At 29.0% G+C, this 23,251-nt stretch overlaps 1 protein-coding gene across 22 annotated transcripts in view; it reads left to right on the top strand.

Annotated features, from left to right (window-relative positions):
- The first annotated feature begins 1,809 nt into the window (after positions 1-1,809).
- Positions 1,810-23,251, top strand: part of LOC149890096 (uncharacterized) — a 42,016-nt gene continuing 20,574 nt past the window's right edge. For 4 of the 22 annotated variants that reach the window (XR_016451440.1, XR_016451446.1, XR_016451445.1 and 1 more), the window contains exons 1-12: positions 2,195-2,325; positions 2,832-2,906; positions 4,197-4,297; positions 10,823-10,879; positions 14,520-14,547; positions 15,080-15,134; positions 15,925-16,076; positions 16,521-16,643; positions 17,606-17,653; positions 18,757-18,862; positions 18,936-19,160; positions 19,298-19,404. Coding sequence is in view for 14 of the 22 variants with exons in the window: in XM_090083855.1 (XP_089939981.1) it covers positions 4,849-6,279; positions 6,485-6,802 (1,749 nt within the window). In the remaining 8 variants the exon portion in view is untranslated. Of the gene's footprint in view, positions 1,915-1,990; positions 2,326-2,831; positions 2,907-3,567; positions 3,619-4,196; positions 6,280-6,484; positions 7,097-10,822; positions 10,880-12,147; positions 13,362-14,519; positions 14,548-15,079; positions 15,135-15,924; positions 16,077-16,520; positions 16,644-17,605; positions 17,654-18,756; positions 18,863-18,935; positions 19,161-19,297; positions 19,405-23,251 lie in introns of those variants that run through there. The other 18 variants (XR_016451441.1, XR_016451443.1, XR_016451442.1 and 15 more) reach the window with 15 other exon arrangements.

Below are 23,251 nucleotides of genomic sequence, written 5' to 3'. Positions count from 1 at the left end.
CAGACCAACAATTTTCTTTCGAACGTTGTCTGAAACAGCTTATCTACCCGTTTTTTTTGTCTTTTTATTTTACCAAATATTTACCAAAGCGAATTATTGAAGATATAAAAATGATAACTTAATTTTATTTTCGCAAGAACGTTTATATAGTTCGGAAGAAATCAACCACCATATTTTAGATCGCTCGGAAAACATTTCGCTGAGATGTTTCAACTTAAATCGTTAAATTTTAGTTGATTCAATATTTTTGATACATTATAAATACAGGTACGTTCTAATTAAATTAATAATTACTCAAGACTGGTTAACCTTACGAGTTCAATTTATATACCAGTCGATAGAGAATCAATTAATTAAAACATTTAATACACTTTTAATCGTATTAATTGATTGGTTTCAAAGATAAATTTGAAAATAACAAAAATTTCGACTAAAAAAACTCGTGATTCTATATTTATGCAACCCACAGTAACTAAATATCTTGAACTTTTTATTCAACTAACTGAAGCTCATCTCTCCAACATGTGCTCTAAATGAATGATGATCTCTTTGAAGCATTTAGGTTCCTCAATTTTTTACAAAGAAAAATTTTTGCATTTGTTTTTCAGAGATGCATCACTTTCTGGTGTTTTATTTGATTAAAACCTTTTACGATTTTTTGAATTTTTTTCTCCCGATTTCACCAGTAATAATCGATAAACTTAGGTTTGTTTTAACGATTAAAAAATTAAAAATTTGGTAAAAGTTTAATCCTAATTACGATGGCTTCATATTCTTTTTTGTTAAAACTGCCTATGACGCAAATAAAGGATTCAACAAGAATTATTTTCAACCTATAATTATCTACAGTCTATAGATTCATAAATCCTCTTCGTACTTGTGGAAACTTTTCTTTCTAGTTCACAAAATTCTTCAGGAGACAGTTTTTACACTTTGCAACATCTATTTTTAGTTAATATAGTAGTTATCATCGTTAACGCTACTAGAATTTTTCCATCATAATGCGTAAAAATGAATTCTTCAAAAAACTACTTTCAAAATAAACTTTTACAGAAATATTCTGTGGTAATTCAATGGAAAATTTGTTGACTTCCATTAAAACTTTATGGAGTTGTACGGGGCCTAAAACTATTTTATTCATTGGTCATATTGGTTTCATAAATACCCCATGCGTCGAAATGGTTACCTATAAATCTTCAATATTACCCTATAAGTCTTTTTAATTACCCCATGGGACCCATTCTTACCTCATAGATCTCAAATATTAGTCCCTATGTTCATTTGCTTTTCAAATGTCCCAACGGTTGCAGCAAGACCCCTAATGAATACGCTATGGGCTTCAGTTGTTAAACCATTGTAGCATCTTCTTAGCCATGTACCTAATAATGTCCTAAAAATGGATCTAATCATGAATGCATGAAGCCATTTAATAGCTGCTGCCATTATATAGATATGATCAATTCTGCTAACACTGTGGGGCATGTTTTCTAACGATTTGATGTCTCGACAAAAATAATCAAAATATTACTAGATCATTTAAAATGACTTTATATCATTCTTGTCAAAACGTTTTGTGGATATAATATTGATTAATCCGAATTAAAGTCTTTTGGCTAGGAAACTAAATTGCTCTAAGTTGCCTTGTACCCTTTGCATTCTATTCCCAGAGACATAACAATTTATTTTTATCCCATGTATAATAAATGTGATTAATTTCAATGTTTTATGGCTGCAGATAAACAAAGGTTACATTATTCTCTATTTTACTATTTAAAAAAAAAATAATCACAATAATATGATTGTACATGTTTTCTACAAAGAATGCCGTAAATGTAAAAATATTATAGTTAAAAAAAAAAATGCCACAAAAATTTTTTGTTTTTTATGGTATGCTGTTTTAGCTGCATATGCAAAGTTAGCGCTGATTTTTACACAGTTTTTTTTTTTAACAATTACTGTGAATAGACTATTTATTTTCAGTGATGTTTTGTGAATTACTTGATCTTTTCTTGGCTTTTATACATATACAAGCACTAATTATGGTGCTAAGATTCTAAAACTAAGCATAAATGGAGTTTTTTTTATTCCTTCGTATTCTCATATTATCACCTACGTCACAGGGCATGTCCTTCATACCATTCTAATTTTATATTCTTTTTTGATCATTTGCGAGTTTATGTCATTCCCAAAATAGTTATTAAAAAAGAAAACCTTTCAATGTCCTGATTTTAAATTTTCGACGCTTTGAGTAAGTTTTAACTGTGATGCTAATTTGGATGTTTTTTACATAATTTTAAATCGTTCGGATTTCAAGTCGTTTAAAAGGTAATATCTTTTGATAGTTCTGTGATATTTAAGTCATCTTGATCAACTATCATGACGACAACTTTGAATTGTCTGGGTATTCTGGTTTAGTGGTTCAGCGTTTCATTCTAGGGTTGTATTATTCGAGCTTCATGCTATATATAGCTAGTCTTTTTTTTTTTTATCTTTTAAAAACCCCTCTTCTGAAGGATATGCCTGATTTTCGCTTTCAATTTTTCTTTTTTTTAAAAGAGAGTGAGTTTTGAATTCCACTATTCTTTTTCTTTAATGTTTTGTTGTGTTGAGACATTTTTTACTTGATTTCTAAACCATATGATTGTTAAATTAATTTTTTGTTGGTAACTAAAAGCAAAAGTGTAATAAAAGTTAAAAACAAAATATTCCAAAGTTTTGATACTTTTAGACCATCCTACATTTATTAAAATATTTTGGCAGTATGTTACCAATTAAATGTGTATTGTTTTTATTGTATTGTTAATTTTAATTATTATTTTAATATTTCATAGTGAACTCTATTAGATAAACAGCTGTCTATCTAAATAATGTGACAAAATATCAATAAATCATTTACTAAAAATTAGGTAAGAAATAGATTTTTTTTTTTTTTTAAATGTTTGTTTTAATCATGTTAAGTCCAAATTTCTTGCGTGTTCTGCAGGATTTTTTTAAATCAAATTATTTAAACCATTTTACTCAGTAATAGAAAAGAACGTCTGACACCTGTTTCCTAGACATATTTTGGTTAATTGTTAATCAATTTTGGATTGAGCATACTCAAAAAAAAAAAAAAAAAGACTAAAAAATTTTCATGATTATTTTCAAATACTTTTATGTATCACTGAATGTTTTTCAAGTCTTTCATCATTAACTATCTTAATTACTTGTTGATGTTGATATTCTCTCAAAATTCATCAATCCACATGCATTTTTTGAAAATATCCAAATTTAGAGAGCTAAAAAATGCTAAAAAAGGAGTTGCAAACTTCCTTATGAATATCGAGGAAGCTAACATAGAAGATTTGCTGTCACTTTTAATGCCCTATATGAAAACGATGGAAGGGCATTGTGAAAAAGAGGTTGTAATTACTTTTGCTAACTAGATGCTCATCTGAAAAAAAGAAAAAAAAATAAACCTTATAAAAAGAGCCAATTTAGGAACTGCGAAAAATTTTCTAGGCACAGTGGACTTTTTTTAATCATTAACTTTGTGATCTGAGAAGAGATAAAATTTGATATTTTCAGAAAATGGATGTCACAAGAAAAGAGAAATATTAAAGAAACTGAATAACAAATGTATGTATGTATGTATGTATGTATGTATGTATGTATGTATGTATGTATGTATGTATGTATGTATGTATGTATGTATGTATGTATGTATGTATGTATGTATGTATGTATGTATGTATGTATGTATGTATGTATGTATGTATGTATGTATGTATGTATGTATGTATGTATGTATGTATGTATGTATGTATGTATGTATGTATGTATGTATGTATGTATGTATGTATGTATGTATGTATGTATGTATGTATGTATGTATGTATGTATGTATGTATGTATGTATGTATGTATGTATGTATGTATGTATGTATGTATGTATGTATATATGCATGCTTGCATGCATGCATGCATGCATGTATGTATGTATGTATGTATGTATGTATGTATGTATGTATGTATGTATGTATGTATGTATGTATGTATGTATGTATGTATGTATGTATGTATGTATGTATGTATGTATGTATGTATGTATGTATGTATGTATGTATGTATGTATGTATGTATGATATATCTAGATATAAACTGCTGCATTTTAGATTGACATTTTAGATTGTTGAGATCATTTTATGTTTTTTAAGTTTGAAGTATGAGCATCAAGATTTTTTTGCAGCGTTCATTTTACGCTGAAGGAATGGCTCCTCTGAGATATGGTGTTGTTTTTCCTTTAACTTTCTTATTTGTAAGTTTATGTTTTTTAGTCAATTATTACAGACAAAGCATGCGATAGTTAAATTCAGAACTTTGTTTTAAAATTTGTCACTAACACACTTTTTGTGTCTTTGCTTTTTTGCGTTGTTGCTTTTTTGTGTAATTATTAGGGCTTGCAAAGTTAACGCGTTAAAAACGCGTTAAAGCGCTAATAATTTAACGCAAGTTAAAAAAATTAACGCAGATGAAATTTTTTAACTCATAAATTTTCATAAAACCCTAACCCTAACCCTGACGATTAGATTAGATCATAAATTATTTTGGCGATGCTAATTTTGGTTAGCATCAAAAAATAATTTTTGAGCAATAAAGAAATTTTTATACCACTTTCTTATTTCTAATCAATGTTTACTCATTGATGATGCCATTTTGTTTTATTTGTCTCAATTATGTCTCTCTTACCTTATAATTTTTGTCTTCGAAATTGTTTTGATCGCGTTGTTGTTTTGTTAATAAATTTATTAAATTTCCAAAATTTTAATATCTTATCCTGATGAACTTTATTTGTTAATAATTTAAATTATGGGTTCAAACGGCAATCAATCTATCCTCAACGGAGCCTTTATTTTTAAAGACGAATCAAAAAAATTGGTTATCTGTAAATATTGTTCCAAAGAATTTGCATATCACCGAAGTCTTACAACGCTTCAGTATCATTTGAACAGTAAACACGTGTTCTTCGCAACTACTAGTAAAAATCAAAACAAGATCGTGAGTTCCTCAAAACAACTTACAATTGAGGACAGTATTAAATCACAAAATGGCGTAAATAAACAAATTTCTGCAGATAAATCAAAGGAAATTACGGAAGCCATTGTTTGCTGGGTTGCCAGTAGCTGTCGACCACTCAACATTGTTACAGATCCAGGTTTGACGAATGTCATTGAACAGCAACGTCCGACTACAGTTACAATCTTCCCTGTCAAAACAATTAAAATTAAAATGCAAACACTCTATGAAGATGAGAAGAAAAAAAAAAAAGACCTCGTAAACATGGCTACTAGTATAGCAATTACCTGTGATCATTGGTCTTCAATGGGTAATGTCAGTTACCTTGATTTAACATGTCATTTGATAGATAACAACTGGATGTTGAACTCATTTGCCTTAGGTGTTCATCAAACATTGGACCGACACACTAGTGACAATGTTTCAACCCACATCAGAAATACTGCAGATGAATGGGGATTATTTGAAAAAATATTTTCTATTGGTACTGATAACGGTAGAAACATTGTAAAGGCTGTATCAAGTTTTCCCTTCAAATATCTTCCATGTTTCGCACATACCGTTCAGCTAATTATAAAATCTGCCATTGAAGAGACTGCATTTGACATAACACTAGCTAAATGTCACAGAATTGTTGGACATTTTAAACATAGTCCAGCAAATAATATGGAATTACATGAAAATCAGATTGACCTCGACCTGCCACAAGAAAATCTAATTCAGCATGTTGTTACAAGGTGGAATAGCATGTATGATATGCTGAGACATATGTTGAAACATAAAAAAGCCATCACAGTAACACTTGATGAGCAAAACCATTACTTACAGACTTTGACAGAAAGAGAATGGGAAAAAATGGAGAAAATTGCTGATGTTTTGCAACCATGCAAAGTGGCTTCAGAATTGTTAGGTGGTAATAAATACGTATCTAGTTCGGTGGTTTTACCAATTATATGCCACTTATCACGTGAAATGGTTATTCAAGATGATGATCCTCGTTACATCGCGCTATTTAAAGAAAAATTTGTAAATGAAATGGAGCGCAGATTTAATGATTTTTCGAATGATAGTTGGTTGCAAATCTCGTCAGCATTGGATTCAAGATTTAAAAATTTATCGTTTATAGCTTCAAATGAAAGATCAAATGTCTGGCAGAGATTATCGAAGCTTCTTGAATCTGTTCCAGACCTCAGACCAGTATCAATAGAACAAGAACCAAAAGAGGTGAGCATTTTGTAGTAATAAATTTGATATTGTTTTTTTATTGAATTATTCTAATGGCATAATAATAGATTCAAAATTGCATTTATTAAAATAATCGTTTTAATGATAGATAAAACTCTATGAGTACTATAATATTAATTGAAATAGTTAGATAATATCTATATGCTTTATTTATGGTAATATTTGAATAATTATTTTGCAACAGCCATCAGCAAAAAATTTTAAAATGGTATTCAATCTACCAGATCTGGATGAAGTTGATTCCCCAAGTGAAGATGAAGTGAGTCGATATCGAAAAGAACCCTGCGCCAAAATGGATTCAGATCCTCTTCAGTGGTGGAAGCTACATCAAGGTTCATATCCTCGATTAGCAACAATCGCAAAGAAATATTTGTCAGTTCCAGCGACTACAGTTCCATGCGAAAGACTGTTTTCAACCGCTGGATTCATTGCAGACAAGCACAGATCATCTCTGCTGCCAGATTCATTGAACATGTTATTATGTTTAAAAGACTGGCTTTAAGAAATTTTTTGTTTCAAGTTTTTAAAATTTTTTTTTTTTATTGGTTGTATTAGAAACAATATAAACTATAATTAGAACTTTTTTATGATGTTTTATCATTTGCATGCAAATAGATCAAATGATTTAAAAAACTTTTCCTGTTTGTTTCTTTTATTTATTTAAATTATAATGTTCGATTAATCGCGCGATTAATTATGATCAAAAAATTTAATCGTGCGATTAATTGCGATTAAAAATTTTAATCGCATGCAAGCCCTAGTAATTATATAAAGTAATGATAGTAATAATTAAAAATATCAGCAAACGTGACAAAATATTTCTTTTAACTAAAATGTCTTTAAAACCGTTTGAAAAACGAAAAAAAACTGTTCACAACTATCTACAAAATCCTTCTGCATCGTTACTTTTAATCGCCAAAGCATGTGAATCTTGCAAGACTACTGTTTATATGGTCATAAAACCACACAATTTGCTCTCTATCTATCGAATGAGCAAAAGGATGTTGAAGAAAGAGTGGCTTTAAGGATGAGAAAATAGCAGTTAATATTCCACGATCATTCACGCGAAATCCTGGCTTATCTAACAGAGAACGAGCGAAAAGGTATAAAGTTTCAGTGTATTTTTTCAAGAAAGTTTTACAATTTTTATTTTACAAGTCTTATCGAACCATTAAATATCTAAACCGATCAGTTAAGCAATCACTGATAGCAAAAACTCAAGCTCGAAAACATCATGACGAAGTGCCTAAAAAAATTTAATGATTGCAAAATAATGGGTGACGAAACGTACATCAAATATGACTTCAAACAGCTCCCAGGTCCAAAACTTCAATTGCTCGTGGACGTGTCAGCAACAAGTTCAAGTATAACAAGTTCATTGGATAAATTTGGTAAGAAACTTTTCTTGTGGCAAGCAATATGCATGCGGTATCAGATCTCGAGCATTCTTCATATCGTCACTATAAGTTCGGATGTTTACGTCAAGGAATGCTCGCAAGTCTAACTTTTGCCACTTTATCGAAGTCACGATGTCCCCTGTCGGTTCTGGCTTGATCTTGGTTCTTGTCATTACTCTAAGAAGACCGTAGAGTGGTACTAGTCGAGAGACATCAAATTGAGACCAATAAGCTTAAATCCACCAAACTGCCCTTAGTTCCGTCCCATTGAAAAAATTTTGGGTATTGGCAAAGGATATTTGTGTAAGAGAGTCAAAACAGTAAGTACAGATAAAAATTTGATTAGCGAGTGGACATTAGAACGAGAAAATTTTCCATAGACAATGTGCAGAAGTTGATATCGTCGATTAGCTTAAATGTTCTCTTATTTATTGGAAATAATTTAAAATATTAAAACAAAAAAGCATTTTTGTAATCTTCAAGTTTCTTAGATTAAAATAAATAATGAAGTTTTTGCATAAGTTTGTTACCATTATTATTATTATTATTATTATTATTATTATTATTATTATTATTATTATTATTATTATTATTTTTTGAATTTTTCATCGTTCCGAATTTAATGATCGCATGCTTTATGTGGCACATAAATTTTTGTAAAAACTTTGCATAATTTATCTAAAGTTTGCATTTAAATTAAATAAACAAGCTTTTAAAAGCATTTAAAGTATTTCATGTGTTATAGGCCGTGTGTAATATATTTAGTTTTTTAAATATATCAGCTGAATAACTCATGCTTTACCATTCATCTCAGGTTTGTTGCCTAAAAATTTTTCAGGAAGTTTATTTTTGAGAACCCTCTTACTTCTGTGTAAGGTTAAGTCTCTAGTAATATGCTTGTTTTTTGTTTTTTTCATAAAATAGCTTAAAAACGTTTTATAGTTTAAAAAAGTGCTTATACTTGGCATTAGCATTAATAGCATTTATGAACTTCTTTACCATATGCATCACTTCAAAAAAAACCAAAAAAATGTTTTTAGCTGCTGTGTTTTGCCTATAAATAGGACAGTTCATAAGAAGCATTTCTAGAGTCTCATCTTTTATCACTTTTAAGCAGCCATTTTTTAGACCAATATTTTAGAAGCGCTATTTTAGCACAAGACGTTACATTTATGATTGATTAATTATTGAAAGAAGCAATTTTTTATAATTGTAAATAAGTAACTTTTATATTTGCTAATTATACCTTTGAAGTAACTAGTACTTTCTAATGCTTTACTGAATAACATTTTGTTAGCAAAATCCCTTTTATCAATAAATCTTATGTAAGCTATCAGTATGACTGCACTGTCTCTGAAAATTAATTCATTCATTTACCCTAAGAGTTTTCTTGTTTCTAGCTTTTCAACAAGCTGTATTTTAGTATCTTCACTAGTTTTGTCTTTTCCTCAGCTAAAATAAGAAGAGCTAACAAAATCAATGAAGATAATGAAGCTGAGAGGAGTAGTTTTCATGTCTCTATCATCTTTTTCTAGAACTGTTTTAAGAAACGCTTACTTTGATGGTTTAATTAAATTCTATCCAATTATATAATGCTTTTTCCTAACTTAGTAGTCAATATCGAAAATTGAAAACCAGCCTCAAGAATACACTTGAAGGTTGCAGTACGAGCACTAAATAGAGAGATTATTGTTGCTCTTTTATCGAAATTTTTCTTCAAAGTTTAAAATTTATTCATTTTTGTTTCACCTTAAAATACCCCTCAAGAAAACTTTATTTTAAAGAAAAAAAGGTGACCGTTGATCGATTTGTGTGTATAAAGCAAAAATTTAAATATTTCTTTGAGCAATGACATGTTCTTTTCTTATTTACACCTTTACATTCAAATATGTTTTAAAAAATATATTTATAAGATTAGTTCAGAACTAAAAATTAAGTAACTTTTTCATATTAATTATTCATTTATTCATTAGCCATATTGTCTTTCTATGCAATTACTATGCGTCCCATATTGTGAAACATTGCATTAGATAAATTTCAAATTATCTTACGTATAAAATGCATGAATTATATTATCATTGTTATGGAAAAGTCATTAGCAACATATATCTTTTTATGAAAAAATCTTTTAAAGTTATATTTTGTAATAAAAGTTAAATATTCATAAAAAACTAAATAGAAAAACAAATAATCTAATGAGCTAAACTAATTTTATAAGTTTTAAATTCTATTACAGCATTAGTAATTTACACCTGGCACAGTTCCACTCATTTTATGTGTCCTTCTCTTTGCAACTGGTTTGAGATTTCTTATGTGTTAACAAATGTAAAGATATTTTTACTTCAAACAAATCAATACAAACATTGAATACAAACTAAAACAATTCAATTCAAACCAAAAAACTTAAGTCTAAAAAGTTTCTGTTGGTTTTGGAAAATAAAAAAGATTTGGAATGGATTCCTTCTGCAAAACCTAAGCAAACGCCAGTATTTAGGTTTCTTAGGTAATTAGGAAAACTGTTACCTTATTCACTTAAGAAAATATTTTAATACTATCAGTGGTTATGTTACTGAAATACTAGGATTAAAATTCTGCAATGGTTAAAAATGTAGCAGGTTGTAAAAATTGATGATTTCACACAGAATTACCTAAAAAGATGCTGGAGATAAAAAGATACCACGATATAATTTGTCATAGACTACAATTTTTTAAAATTGTCTTCAAATCCTTTATTCACTTTGGAAAACTATTAACTTTCATGACACTTTTTAAACTTTCTTTGAAAGCATTTTGTTTGCTAGCCTGTTTTTTAAATCTAGCCTACCTCGGTTTTCTAACCTTTTACATAATTTTACATATATTTAAAAACTATTAATTTGCCTTGGAAAAAAAAATCGAAGATATTGAAAAATAATCGAAGATTGAAAAAATAATCGAAGAAAAATAAACGAAGATATGAAGAAATCTAGTGCAAAAAAAATTAATATTTAACAATTCTAAGTTATACTAAAAACAGTTTATTCTAAAATTTATTTCCTAACATTTTAAAGTTTTATCTATAAATATTTGTTAGTTTTGCACTCTGCTATAAAGTGATTTATCTCTTTTATATCTATAAACTACAGTTCGCTGATGCCATGACCATGACAACAGTCTTCTCCTACTTGCCCAAACTTGCTAAGGTAACGTTTTTTCTCTTTTTTTTAATAATTTCCTGTTTTAATTAGCTTTATCAGATCATCGCTTAGTATGAACAATAATGGCATATATTACTAATAACAATTCTAACAGACTTTTGTCTTCATAAATATTTTAAGTTTTTTTATTTTTGTTACATTATTTGTAAAGTATGCAGTGTTGTAGAATATGATATATGGTTTATATTCAGCTTATTTTTTTGAATTTCTTATTTTCAAGTAACATCTAGTTCATAACTTCCTTGTAAAAGTTGGACTTTCAAAAATCTTAACAATGTAAAAAATAAAAGCAAAAAAAAACTTTAATAATGTTTTGAAAAGGTTGAAAGGAAGCTCATAATCAAGTTTATATGATGATTTTTGATTTTATATATATATATATATATATATATATATATATATATATATATATATATATATATATATATATATATATATATATATCATTTAGTTTAGAGCAATAAAGTGTAACAAAAAATTTAGTTAATTATTAAGGTTATTGATGGCATGCACTATTTAAATATGAAACATAATGATTAGAACAGCAATGTGCTATTCTAAAAATATCGTAGTACATAAATTATCACTTTAATAAACTCAATAAATAAAAAAAGGAAAATTTAGCGATGTTTTGCCTTGAGCACACATCTAAAGATATTCCAAACCATTCCAAACTTGATATGCTTCATAGGTCATCAGGTGGCAAAAGTTTTTCAAAGTTCGATATTTCCTTTTATTCACATAATTTTTGTAATGGCTATTTATAAATAGTTGTTAGAATTTAACATACTTGCCTAGCTATTCTTCTAATAATTTTACTGTTCTCAATTTTTGTCCCAAATATTGTCACCAAAATGGTGGAAATAAGTAAATATGCAGACATAGTTATTGTTTTTAAGTTCAATTAAGTTTTTTATCAGCTTGCAAAGTAAAATGCCGATACAAAATTAACATTATTTTGCTTTTAGAATTTTGAATTGTCAGCAAACAAATTTTGAATGACTAGAAATATAGTTTATTTACATAACAATAATTTAGTTTATTTACAAAAGTTATTTATTACTCTATAAAATATTACTCTGATATAAAACTGTTATTTTTATGGAGATTGGCCTATTAATACGTTATTTTATACATAATGTATCAAAAAATACATATTAGATAAAACATTAAAAATATAATAAGTTATTTATAATTTATAATAACTAAAAAAGGATAAAATGATGAATCCAAAGACAATTTTACCAACTTAGCAATAGCAAGAAAACCTCGTGCGTGGACATTGAAAGAGCTTTATTGGATACGTTTGCAGTGGATCGTTTGGAGATGGAACGAAGGCGAATCCGTCAATAGTTTTACGGCCAATTTGCATCAATGTATGAGGCTGACTAAAGTTAAAAATAAAAAGTTAATACAACGAGCCTTTATAAATGCGTTACCAGGTGAAACTTCAAAGCATTTACGAGCGCAAGTAAAAATATTTGGGATAAACTTGCAGTATGTGTTAAACCACGAATGTGTGCTTTTTTTGGAACCAACGAAAGAGGAATGAGTTTTAACGAAGATCTCTAGAATGTATAAAAACATTAATAGATCATTTTCATTCTCTAATGGTTTTAGGTGCTATAATTGTGGTTGGCCTGGAAATATATCTGTTTTTCAAAGAAACAAAGTGTTAATGGGGGAATAAGATGTTTTTGATGAGAAAAGACTGACCATATTGCGAAATTTTAATCATCGCCAGCGTCAGCAGTTTCCTTGAGCAACTAACGTTACTTCCAATATAAATTGTGGATGCGAAAAACTTTGCAGGAAAAGAATAAATCAACAGTGGATGGACCCGAAGCATTATTTCAAGAAAAAAGGCTCAGCAAGCAAATACTTATATCAGAAGAAACGAACTCAAGTTTTGGCTGTAAACGGAGAACATTTGAAAACAGTGGGAGAAGCTACATTAACATTGATAACTGCTGGGAAACAACTACAGACATCATTAAAGATTTTAAATAGTGTTCTCGATGGTACAAATGTTGTTGTTGATATAGATGTTATTAATCCCTGTGATGGAGTGCACCTATGCGAATATCGAATTTGTTTTTGTTTCAATTTTTAATGAGGAAAGATTCTTTAATAACTGTTACTATGACAAACAAAAAAAGATGATTAAAGAATTGTCCCGGTAATGGCAGTTGAAAAGGAAAATAATACAACTTTTTTTGGACTTTTGTGAATTGAATCAGTATGTTAATTTGCATTATACCTAAGTCACGCAAGCGATAAAACAGTGAGGAGATGGAGAAAATTTGATGACAATCCTTGATGTCAGATGCGCCTTCATGCAAATATATATTAATTGGGTTTTGAGGATACATCAGGTGATAGTCTACAAAGAAATGCAATACCACCTTACAAATCTCGTCTTTGGTTTAAATTCTACACTGAAATTCTTGTCATCAGTCTAGCCATGGTAAGTAATTTTGATGCAGGTATTAGTGATTGACTATACATCATTATAATTGTCTATACATCAATGACATAATTAATTTGAAAAAGGCACCAACCGGTATTCACTCATTAACCGGACATGAACTTTAAAACGTGTGCTGACCAAAAGTCATACAGTTCAATCCAATAGACTATCATAAATACTAGTCAAACGGAGACTTTTACTATTACAAGAATTAATAAAAGGACTACAAAATAAACATCGTGTTAACGTGAATTCCGTCCTCTAAAAACAAAGTGTCATATTGGCGTTAATATGATGACGTGTACAGTGCAACGAATAATTTTGCGAGAAATGAGAAAAGATGTGAAAGATTGTGTGCGCTCTTGTTAGTACAATTCAATTCATCCAGCACCAATAAAATAGGATCATGGAGTGCTAGATGTTTCCGATATATGATATCGTATTGTCTGTTAGTTTACTTTCTAAAAAGCGTCATTAATCTTAACAATAATTGACTGTGATAAAACGTATAGCTGTGAAGGCACAATTATGTTCGTTATAAGCATATCAAAACAGGTTACAACAAATTTTATGATTGTAGAGCATGAACGAATATTTAAACTGATGGTGTACTAAAACAATTGCGAGACGCCAGGAATTCCTGCATCAGATGTAACCAAGAAGAAGAAAGCTTTAGTAAAGTTATGGTAACGACGTTAGTGACAGTGATGGCAAAATGGAAAATATAGACATATTTACTTTATTTATTTCAGGGACAAAGAGATCATAGAGACAGATGTTAAGGTTTATGAAGAAGATTGCGGTATTGAAGCTACAGGTGATAATATATTACCGGTGATCAGATAGACTACCAGAGAAAAAATGTATTTAACCAATCATGTAACTTAAGAACTTCAGTTCTTGAACGGATCTTTTAATAGCTTATTGTTATATTTCGTTGCGGTTTATAAAATACTGATGTAATACTAACTTAGTTTATTATTGTACTTATACCCTAAGCTCTTTTATATTTAATTATGCCCTTCAGAATTCTTCATTATAAAAATGTAAAGAAATTTTGTAGAACTACGTATAAGCATATTTATAGAAAAAAAATTATATGTTACAGAGAGTATAGCCGACCTAATTAAACTTAGATTTATGTTTTTCTTTTAGTCCTTCGGAGCCTCAGAAGTTCAAACAGGTAAAGATTTATAGCCTATAGATTTAAGTTAAAAAAGATTTTAAAAATTTTATCTTTGATAAAGTCTGAAATATTTAAATTCCTTTTTCAAAACCTCACTTGTTTTGAACAAAATGTATGGGAATGCCTGTACAATCAAATTCTAAATGTAATGAACATTTATTTAAATGTAATGAACATAAATGTAATGAACATTTATTTAAATGTAATGAACATTTATTTCCTAAGCAAAAGGAAAAACAATTATTTTCTCCGAGAAATAAATCCAGCACCTCTTAAACCTTTTAATGTTTCAAATTTATTCTGTAAATGAACAATACTAAAATAATACTTTGAAATATAAGTGTTATAATTAATATTGCAATACATTAAATTATATTTGTAATAGTTATTTGTCATGATAACTATGTTCAGAATTTCAAAAGGGCTAAAGGTTATTGCATATTGGAGCATTAATAAGATATAAGTTGCTAGAGAAAGTATAAGTAAATCTGGATACAAGTTTTTTTCATACCCATTTTATGCTGTTTAGGGAAAGATGCTGGTTTAATTGCTGCGTCATTGTTTATTTCAAGAATTTTTAGCAGGTTTGCTTTTACTTAAAAGATTTCAGTCAATTTCACTTAAAGTGATTAATATAGACTAATATAAAACTTGAACTAGCATTGTTTTTTAAAGAAAATTTATATTTGAAATTAATCTTTGCACAAGCAAAATTCACTTTCGCTTTTTTTAACATAGATGCTTATTCAAAAATTGAACTTTTTTACACTATATATTAATTTTAAAAAGTTATTAATTGCTATATTGTAACTATAAAAAGACTTTAGAGATATCTTAGCAGTATCACAAAACCAACTTATACTTCAATTTGATACAAATACCTACTAAACCTAAGCAAAAATATAACGTTTTGTCTCCATATGCAATACTTTGTTTGAAATCTCTTGAACTTTGTATATTGAAATTAATATCCTAAAAATCTTGCAAATCCAAATTTAATTTCTATCTAATTTAAACTCTAAGAAATTCAATTCCAATTCTAAGAAATCAGCTAAATGAATTATTAGTAAAAAATGCTCTTCACACCAAAATTTTACATACTTTTAGTTTTAAATTTATCTCTTAATATTATTAAGATTGGCAAATTTATTAGTGATTCATTCAAGAAAATATACAAGCCAACTTTTTTTCTCAAGCTACTTATAGTTGGGGACAAAAATGTTTGAATTTATAATATTTTATAAAGATCTTGTTGTATGTCCTAGAAAATTTCTCATCAAATTATCGTTAGAGCAGTTGATCCGTAGCTTTTTTTAGTGTTGCTAATATTTTATACTTATTTATAATTTAAATATATATTTACGCACTCTAAAGCCTTCTCTGGGGTTACTTTGCTGATATACTGGGTACAAAGAAAGTGCTCCTTATCTCCTCTTCTGGTATAGCTATTTCCACATTTGCATTTGGATTCAGTCGCTCATTTACTTGGGCATTAATTACAAGATTGCTACAAGGTGCATCAATGGGTTAGTAAATTTAACTTAGAACTAAGCTTCAGCTCTAGTATTTAGAATGTAATGCGATACTTATATTTTAGTTTTGTACTTGTATTTTTTTTTGTTAATCTTTCATTTCTCGTGTATTTCATATGCACTGTTCTATAGCTAACTTAGAAAAAATTATATTTACAGGATTTCAAGGAAGCTACGTCAATCACTACTTTACGGAATTGCTTTTGCGCAGTTTTATAACATAATAAACTAGTCTAGATGCGCCGATGCTTTTAAAATCATTTCAGCAAATTATTTTAGTCATCAACTTCTATTAGTAAATTTAGTTAAATATATGTAATTGTGTTATATGTATATGTAATTGCTGTTATAATACTTTGTGCTATAATTTTGCAAAAGTGCTTAAAATAATGTTTTTTTAATGATAAATGTTTTTGTTCTAAAGTATTGTTTATTAAGGTGTGGTTATTATCACAAAATGCATTCTGATTGACATCTGTGATGATACAAATGTTGGATTAGCTTTAACAATACTTTTTTCTGGGTTTCAAGTTGGACTTGTTATTGGACCTAGTTTAGCAGGTTAAAAACATATTCGTACGAATGTTTTTTATTCATTTGTTTATTAGGATACTCAATTTGCATATCGTTTTGTAACATTCAATTATCGTACAGATTTTTAATTCTACATTTATCATTATTGATTACAGGGTTGGTAGTGATTTTCAGACTAATCTCTAGGAATTTTAATCGCTAAAAAAGATCAGACTATATTTGTTTTTTATGCTTTATATACGACAACAAAGTAAAAAAATTAGTTTTGAATTAAAACTGATAAACTTGATCTATGCAAGTTTAGCTTTAAGAGCTTTTATCATTCAGAATCAGAATTTGAAGTGTCTAAAAGTGTTCTGCAAATTCTGAGAACAAAGCTATTGATAGAAAATTACACAAAACGACTTACGATACATATTTAGAACATCTCCCATATTCCATATAATACTGAAAGAGTGTTTGAAGTTGAAAAGACCATGAGATAATTTTTAAGACTATTATGAAAAACAGTGTTATCAGGCCTGTGAGTCAGGTTTGGACAGATTCACTTTATTATTCTATCTGTAGCACAGTAGAAAACAATGTATGCACAAAAGCTCACTTTAGTCTCAGGTTTCTCAAGCCATCGATTAGAAGAGCTTTGAACTCAATATCAAATTTATACCTCAACAGAACATGCCAGGCCTTCTATCCACATTTATAGGCTGTCATTTCAAAAAATTAAGATAAAGCTGAACCTTTAAAGAGAATCTTTTATCTAAAACTTTTCTTTCAAAATTATTATTTAGAAATAATTGTTTCTAATTCTAATATTTTGCAATAGTAAGTTTGAAACTCGCTGCAGCAACCTGTGTAAATTTCTTTATCAATTAGTTATTGACGAAATGATGTATTGCATTGATGATATTTAATTTAAAATAAATTTTCTTTTTAACTATTTTTCACTTTATAAACCAAGTCTTATTTATTGCATAAAATTTGAACTTTAGCTTTGTTAGTTTTTCCCATTGAGCAATACCCACATACATTTACTAAAGGTATGAAATCATTTATAAGTTTGAATTCTGTTTTTCTAAAATAGTTATATGCAGGGTGGGCGCTTATATCCAAATTTTCTAAAACTACTGCCATTTTAAAACATAAACAAAAACAAAGCAAACACGTTTTTCAGACATTTCAACCATCATATCGAAAAAATATGATTGCAGAGTCGCAGTAGTGGAATCTTTTCCTGCCGGGCACTCAGTTCAAGAAATTATTTGGAGGTTCGGGTACCTAATAACCACAATATATGACGTCGCAAAAAAATTTAAAGATTTTATGGACTCTGTAGACTATAAGAAATATGCCAGGGAGACCAGTCAGGAATCAAGACTTTATCATCAGGATCCAGGTGATCATAAATGAGGATCCTACCAACTTCATCAGGAAATTAATAAAGTTAATGGATGTGTTTTCACACACCATAAGAAAAGCCATCTATTAAGACCTTAGTTAAAAGTCCTAGATCCTGATGTGGCTCTTCTTCCAGAAAGGTAAAAATGTCAATAAGGAAGTCTACCTGGAGCTTTTAAGTAGTTAGGTGAAACCTTAGATTGACAATTGTTCTGAAGGTAAACCCTAAGTTTTTCAGCAAGATTTTGCACCTGCCTATGCTTCTAATTTGGCAAAGGTTTTGCTCGATAAGAGTCTGCTATTGCTCTGGTCAAAGGCTTCCAATGGCTACTTATGGCTTCCAAAGTCACCAGATCTTAATCCATCGGAACACTATGTAAGGGGCGCATCAGAACAAGAAACCAACAAGTCCAAATGTAACACTTTAAAGTCTTTTTGAAGCTAACAAGCGCAACTGTAGCTCCTAACTTGTCCGCCGACAAGTTCGTGCGCATCTACTTCAGATTCCAGAAAAGAACTGAACAAGTCCTTGAAGCTGATGGTTGGATTGATTAAAATTAAAGATCTGGAATGCATAAATTACTGTAAAAAACTCAGAAATAAATCTTTGAAACTCAAATTTTTTTATAAACTTTAACGCTTTATCAAAATATTCTGGATTCAAAACGCCCATCCAGTATTGTGCATGTTTTTGCATTTATATATTTTCAAAAGTGTTTTTTAACATGTTGCTTCTTTGGTTTAGACTCTTTCTTTAGCAAATATCCAATATTTTTACCTAATCTGCTTATAACTGCTACTTTTGTTCTCGGAAATATATGGGCGTTTTGGGTTGTTCCAACAGATAACAGGTAAAGAAGGTTTTTAAAATTTTAATTAACAAACAAGGGTGTAAAGGTTTTTTTTTGTCACATGTTTTCCTAGACTTTTTAAACCTGAGGAGAGTTGTTTAATTGACGAAGAAACACCTGTGCACAGTAAGTTCACAGATAAGCAAGATCAATATTTCAAGCTCTCTCTAAATGTTGAAGAACAGCATCATGTGATGGCAGAAAGTTCCTCATCACTTAAAAGCAGTAAAAATGTTGATTCTCTTTTTCAAAGACTAATTTATGCTTTTAAATATTCATCTCCAGGCAGGATTTTGAGGTTTGTAGTTTTTCCAACATAGCTTTTTCATTTATAATTATTTATATGATTCAATTACGCTATTTATAAATTAGAAACTAAAATTTTATGCATAAATTTTATATAAATAACTAAATTTATTATTCTTAATTATTCAGATCAAAGGAAGGTTTCGCTTGTGTCGTGCTTTATGGTTTATTTGGAATAGTTGGTATTGGATATGGAGAAATTACACCTGTTTTTTTGGCCACTTCTAAAGAGTACGGTAAAAAAAAAAATCTTTTGGTAGAATGATAACATTTATCTTTTGGTAGAATGATAACATTTATCTTTTGGTAGAATGATAACATTTATCTTTTGGTAGAATGATAACATTTATCTTTCCCATAAATGTTCTTTTAGGCAGTAGATAGCTCAATGCTGTAAAGTTGTCAGAAACTTTTTTTTTAATGGATATGTTAACTTTTTAATTCAATTTTTAGATTTTTTTGTTGAGAATTGATGTATAAGTCCCAAATATGTTACTGTGTAAAAAATAATTGCCAAATTCAGCAAAATAAATTAGGTGTTAATATCAACTTTAACCCAAATTGTAATATAGATATAACCCAAATTATAATATAGATATTGCATAAATATGATTAACAGCAGTTTCTTAAGCTAATTTGAACGAGTATGTTGCTGAAAGTGAAAGCTTAGTTAAGTTGCATGATTGTTATTAGTTTAGAATGTAAAGCCCTTGCTGGGGGTTTGTAATTAAGGTACGGAATAAATAAGAATATACTCCCAGATTACATGTATGTTCCGCCTAACAAACAACTGCTTATGGATTTTAAAGTATCTTAGAATAGCATAAAAGTAACTCTAAAAAAGCTCTACCAGTGTAATTTGTGTTGTGTTGGAATAAATTTTAAATAAACATAGTATGCAGAAAGTATATTACTCAAAACTGATTACTAAATAACTGTTACAAATTTTAATAAGATCTGTTCTACAGTGGTTTTCATAAATTTAGACGCACTCATATTTGAGAATAGAAATTTTTAGTTTTTTAACGATAAAACAATAACGAAAAAAGATTTCGGTTTAGTTTTTTTTTTATTTATTAGATAAATACATACAGAATACAAAAAATTTTGAAAAAAAATTTACAAAAAAATACAAATACTAAGTGATTATTAGGTACAACTAGGTGGTATTGAAAAAAAAAGACAAAAAAAATTATTCACAAATTTAAACGCACAAATTCAAGATTTTGGCACATCGCTTCTGGGATCCTATACTAGGTCTCCTTAAGGACGCCCTTCAGCTGGCCAAGTGTAGAAATTTGAACCTTTGCCAATTCACGGTCAATCCAAACCCAAATGTTTTCAATCGGGTTCAAATCAGGTGAGTATGGAGGCCACGGTATTGTCTTGATATTACTATCGTTGAACCACTCCTTTGTATAGTATGCAGTATGTGCAGTAGCACCATCTTGTTGAAGTTTCCATGGTTTGTCATTGAGCATAAGCACGTCCATTGATGGAACTAGGCTGTTTTCCAGTACGTATATTCTGGAGTTGATTCTTCCGGTGTATGTTTGGCGCATACCAACACCTTTGTAATTGAAGCATGACATCAAGATTCCTATCGAGCCTCCTCCACTTTGTACACTCGGTCTAATGTACCTGGTGTAATACTTTTCGTGAGCCATTCTTTTGACTGTTATGTTAGATTTGTGATTGATAAGTTCAAAGTTACTCTCATCACTCCACATTATGTTTTTCTATTGTTCTATTGTCCATCACCTTCTTTCATGACTTGCTTTCTCGCTGGCACCACCAGTGTGAAGAAGGTTTTGCTTCGTTGTCCGAACGCATTTCTCAGAAACTCCAAATAACCTGGCGATTTCTCTATTACTTTTGGTTTCTTCTTTAATGTGAGCAACAATTTGCCATTTTTCACCTTGAGTGATACGTCTTTTGCCCATTTTTCGCGTCTTTTTACTGCAAAAGTAACTTAACTTTTGTTTATTTATTAAATAATGATTAAATAATTCCAGGTAAGTCATATTTATGTAAGATTTTTTGACAAAATCAATTAATTTAGGCCTATTTATGAGAAATGTGGGAAAAAAACTACTAATTAACTATCAATTAATAAGATATTAGACTTTTTTGATTGTGCGTCTAATTTATATATCAAACATAGCGGTAGCACTTTTGTTTTATTTTTATTTTAAGCATTTTCTCACATACATATAAAAAAAAAAAGAGCGCTTCTAAATTTATGAAAACCACTGTATTTATTAGAAGTGATGTTGCCGTATCCTTTTCTGCTTTCAAGCTTTTTCAAACTACAATTGTCTATTCCATGTGAACTATTTCGTTCTACATCAAAAACGACTTTCTCATTCTATATCAAAAACTACAGATACTGTTACTAATTAATATGTGAATAAGTTTATATTTTGATATAAAAAATTGATGTGTAATGAGTGAATATGATAAAACAAAGTAAATAGATAAAAGTACTGTCAGCTTTACTGTTGGTTTTGCTGCTGCAGAACAAATCTAAATTTGATACATGAAAACAAAATGCTAGAAAAGCTGTTCACAAAAATGTTAATAGATATAGATAATAAACAGTTGCAGAGAAATACGCACTAAGTCCACGAATCAATTTTAAAAAATAGTTAATCCTAAGCCTTTTATTAGTATGATTGGATGAAATAAAGTTTCCAAAAGATTGATATAATGACGTGAATTAAAAAAACTCTCCAATAGAAACTTGTAAAACCGAATCTTGTACTTCTCCATCAAACATCAATAAAAAAAGATCTAAAACACTCTAAATGATTTTACTATGCTTGAAACACTAATGAAAAAGTTTGTTAAACACGTTTTTCATTTCTTTTGCGTTACCTTTTTCACATTATCAAAATGACTTGCGTTATCTCTTTTAATGTAGTTAATGGTTGTTAGGGTAACCTTGGGCAAAGCGAGACACCTGGGCAAAGTGAGACAATTAGGTTTTCTAGCTTTGTACAGAATTTTTTAAAAATGATTCAGTAATTTTGTTTAATTATATTAAAAATTTCATGTTTTTTTTAATGTTTTAAAGTAGTTTCCATCAGTTTTTTCATATAATAATGACATAGAAAAGTCGGTTTAACGCTTACGAGTTGCGTCAATTTGATTGAAAAATCAAAATTTTTTTTTCTTATATGTAAAAAATCCACGTACGCTACCATTTTTTACCACATAACAAACATAATATTGAGTTTGTAACCGTTTATTTGTTATCTTTCAGCTTCCACTCTTATTTTTATGTCAGATTATTTTTATGTCAGATTATTTTGTTTCAAAGATATTTAAGAAATTTACAACTTCACATTTGCGGGGAAAGTGCGACAACGCTAGTTACTGAAAAAGATCGTTAAGGTAAACGTTTAGGATAGCAAGTTTATAAACCTTATAAATCGTCAAAGTAAACGTTTACCATATTATCATTTTATGAAAGAAATTTATGTTAAAGTAAAACATAACTTTATTAGAAACTTTAAAAGAATATAAAATAACTTTGTTGTCATTTAGTGACCAAAAATTTTTAAATGAGAAACTACAAGAGAAAAACTAATCAAGCTAACTGGAACGAAAATGACATGAAAAATGCTGTAACAGCAGTAAAGGTGAACAAGATTTCTTTAAGAAAAGCTTGTAAAATATATTTAGTGTGCCAAAAGATTCACTACATCGGCGTGTTAAAAAGGCTTCACTTGAAAGTAGTTTACATACTAATTTACTTGGAAGATTTAGAAAAGTGCTTTCTGATAACCAAGAACAAGATCTAAATAAGTATATTAAAGATATGGACAATTCATTTTATGGTCACTCAATGATGGATATTAGATTGATAGTATTTGAGTTCTGCAAAAAAATATTTAATTCCAAATCCTTTTAACAAAGATAAGAAAATTAGCAGAAGACTTTGTGCGAGGCAGTTTCTATAAATTGAGTATTTGGTTTGAACGAAGATAATATTAAAGTCTTTTTTAGTAATTTAGAGAATTTGTGAGATGAATATCACTTTGAGCCACATCAAGTTTTTAATTTTGATGAGTCTGGATT

The sequence above is a fragment of the Hydra viridissima genome, unplaced genomic scaffold (assembly GCF_058129835.1).
Source record: "Hydra viridissima isolate aposymbiotic clone 2 unplaced genomic scaffold, HvirCarnegie_v1 scaffold_4, whole genome shotgun sequence".
NCBI lineage: Eukaryota > Metazoa > Cnidaria > Hydrozoa > Anthoathecata > Hydridae > Hydra > Hydra viridissima.
This window is presented reverse-complemented; position numbering and strand designations above follow the sequence as displayed.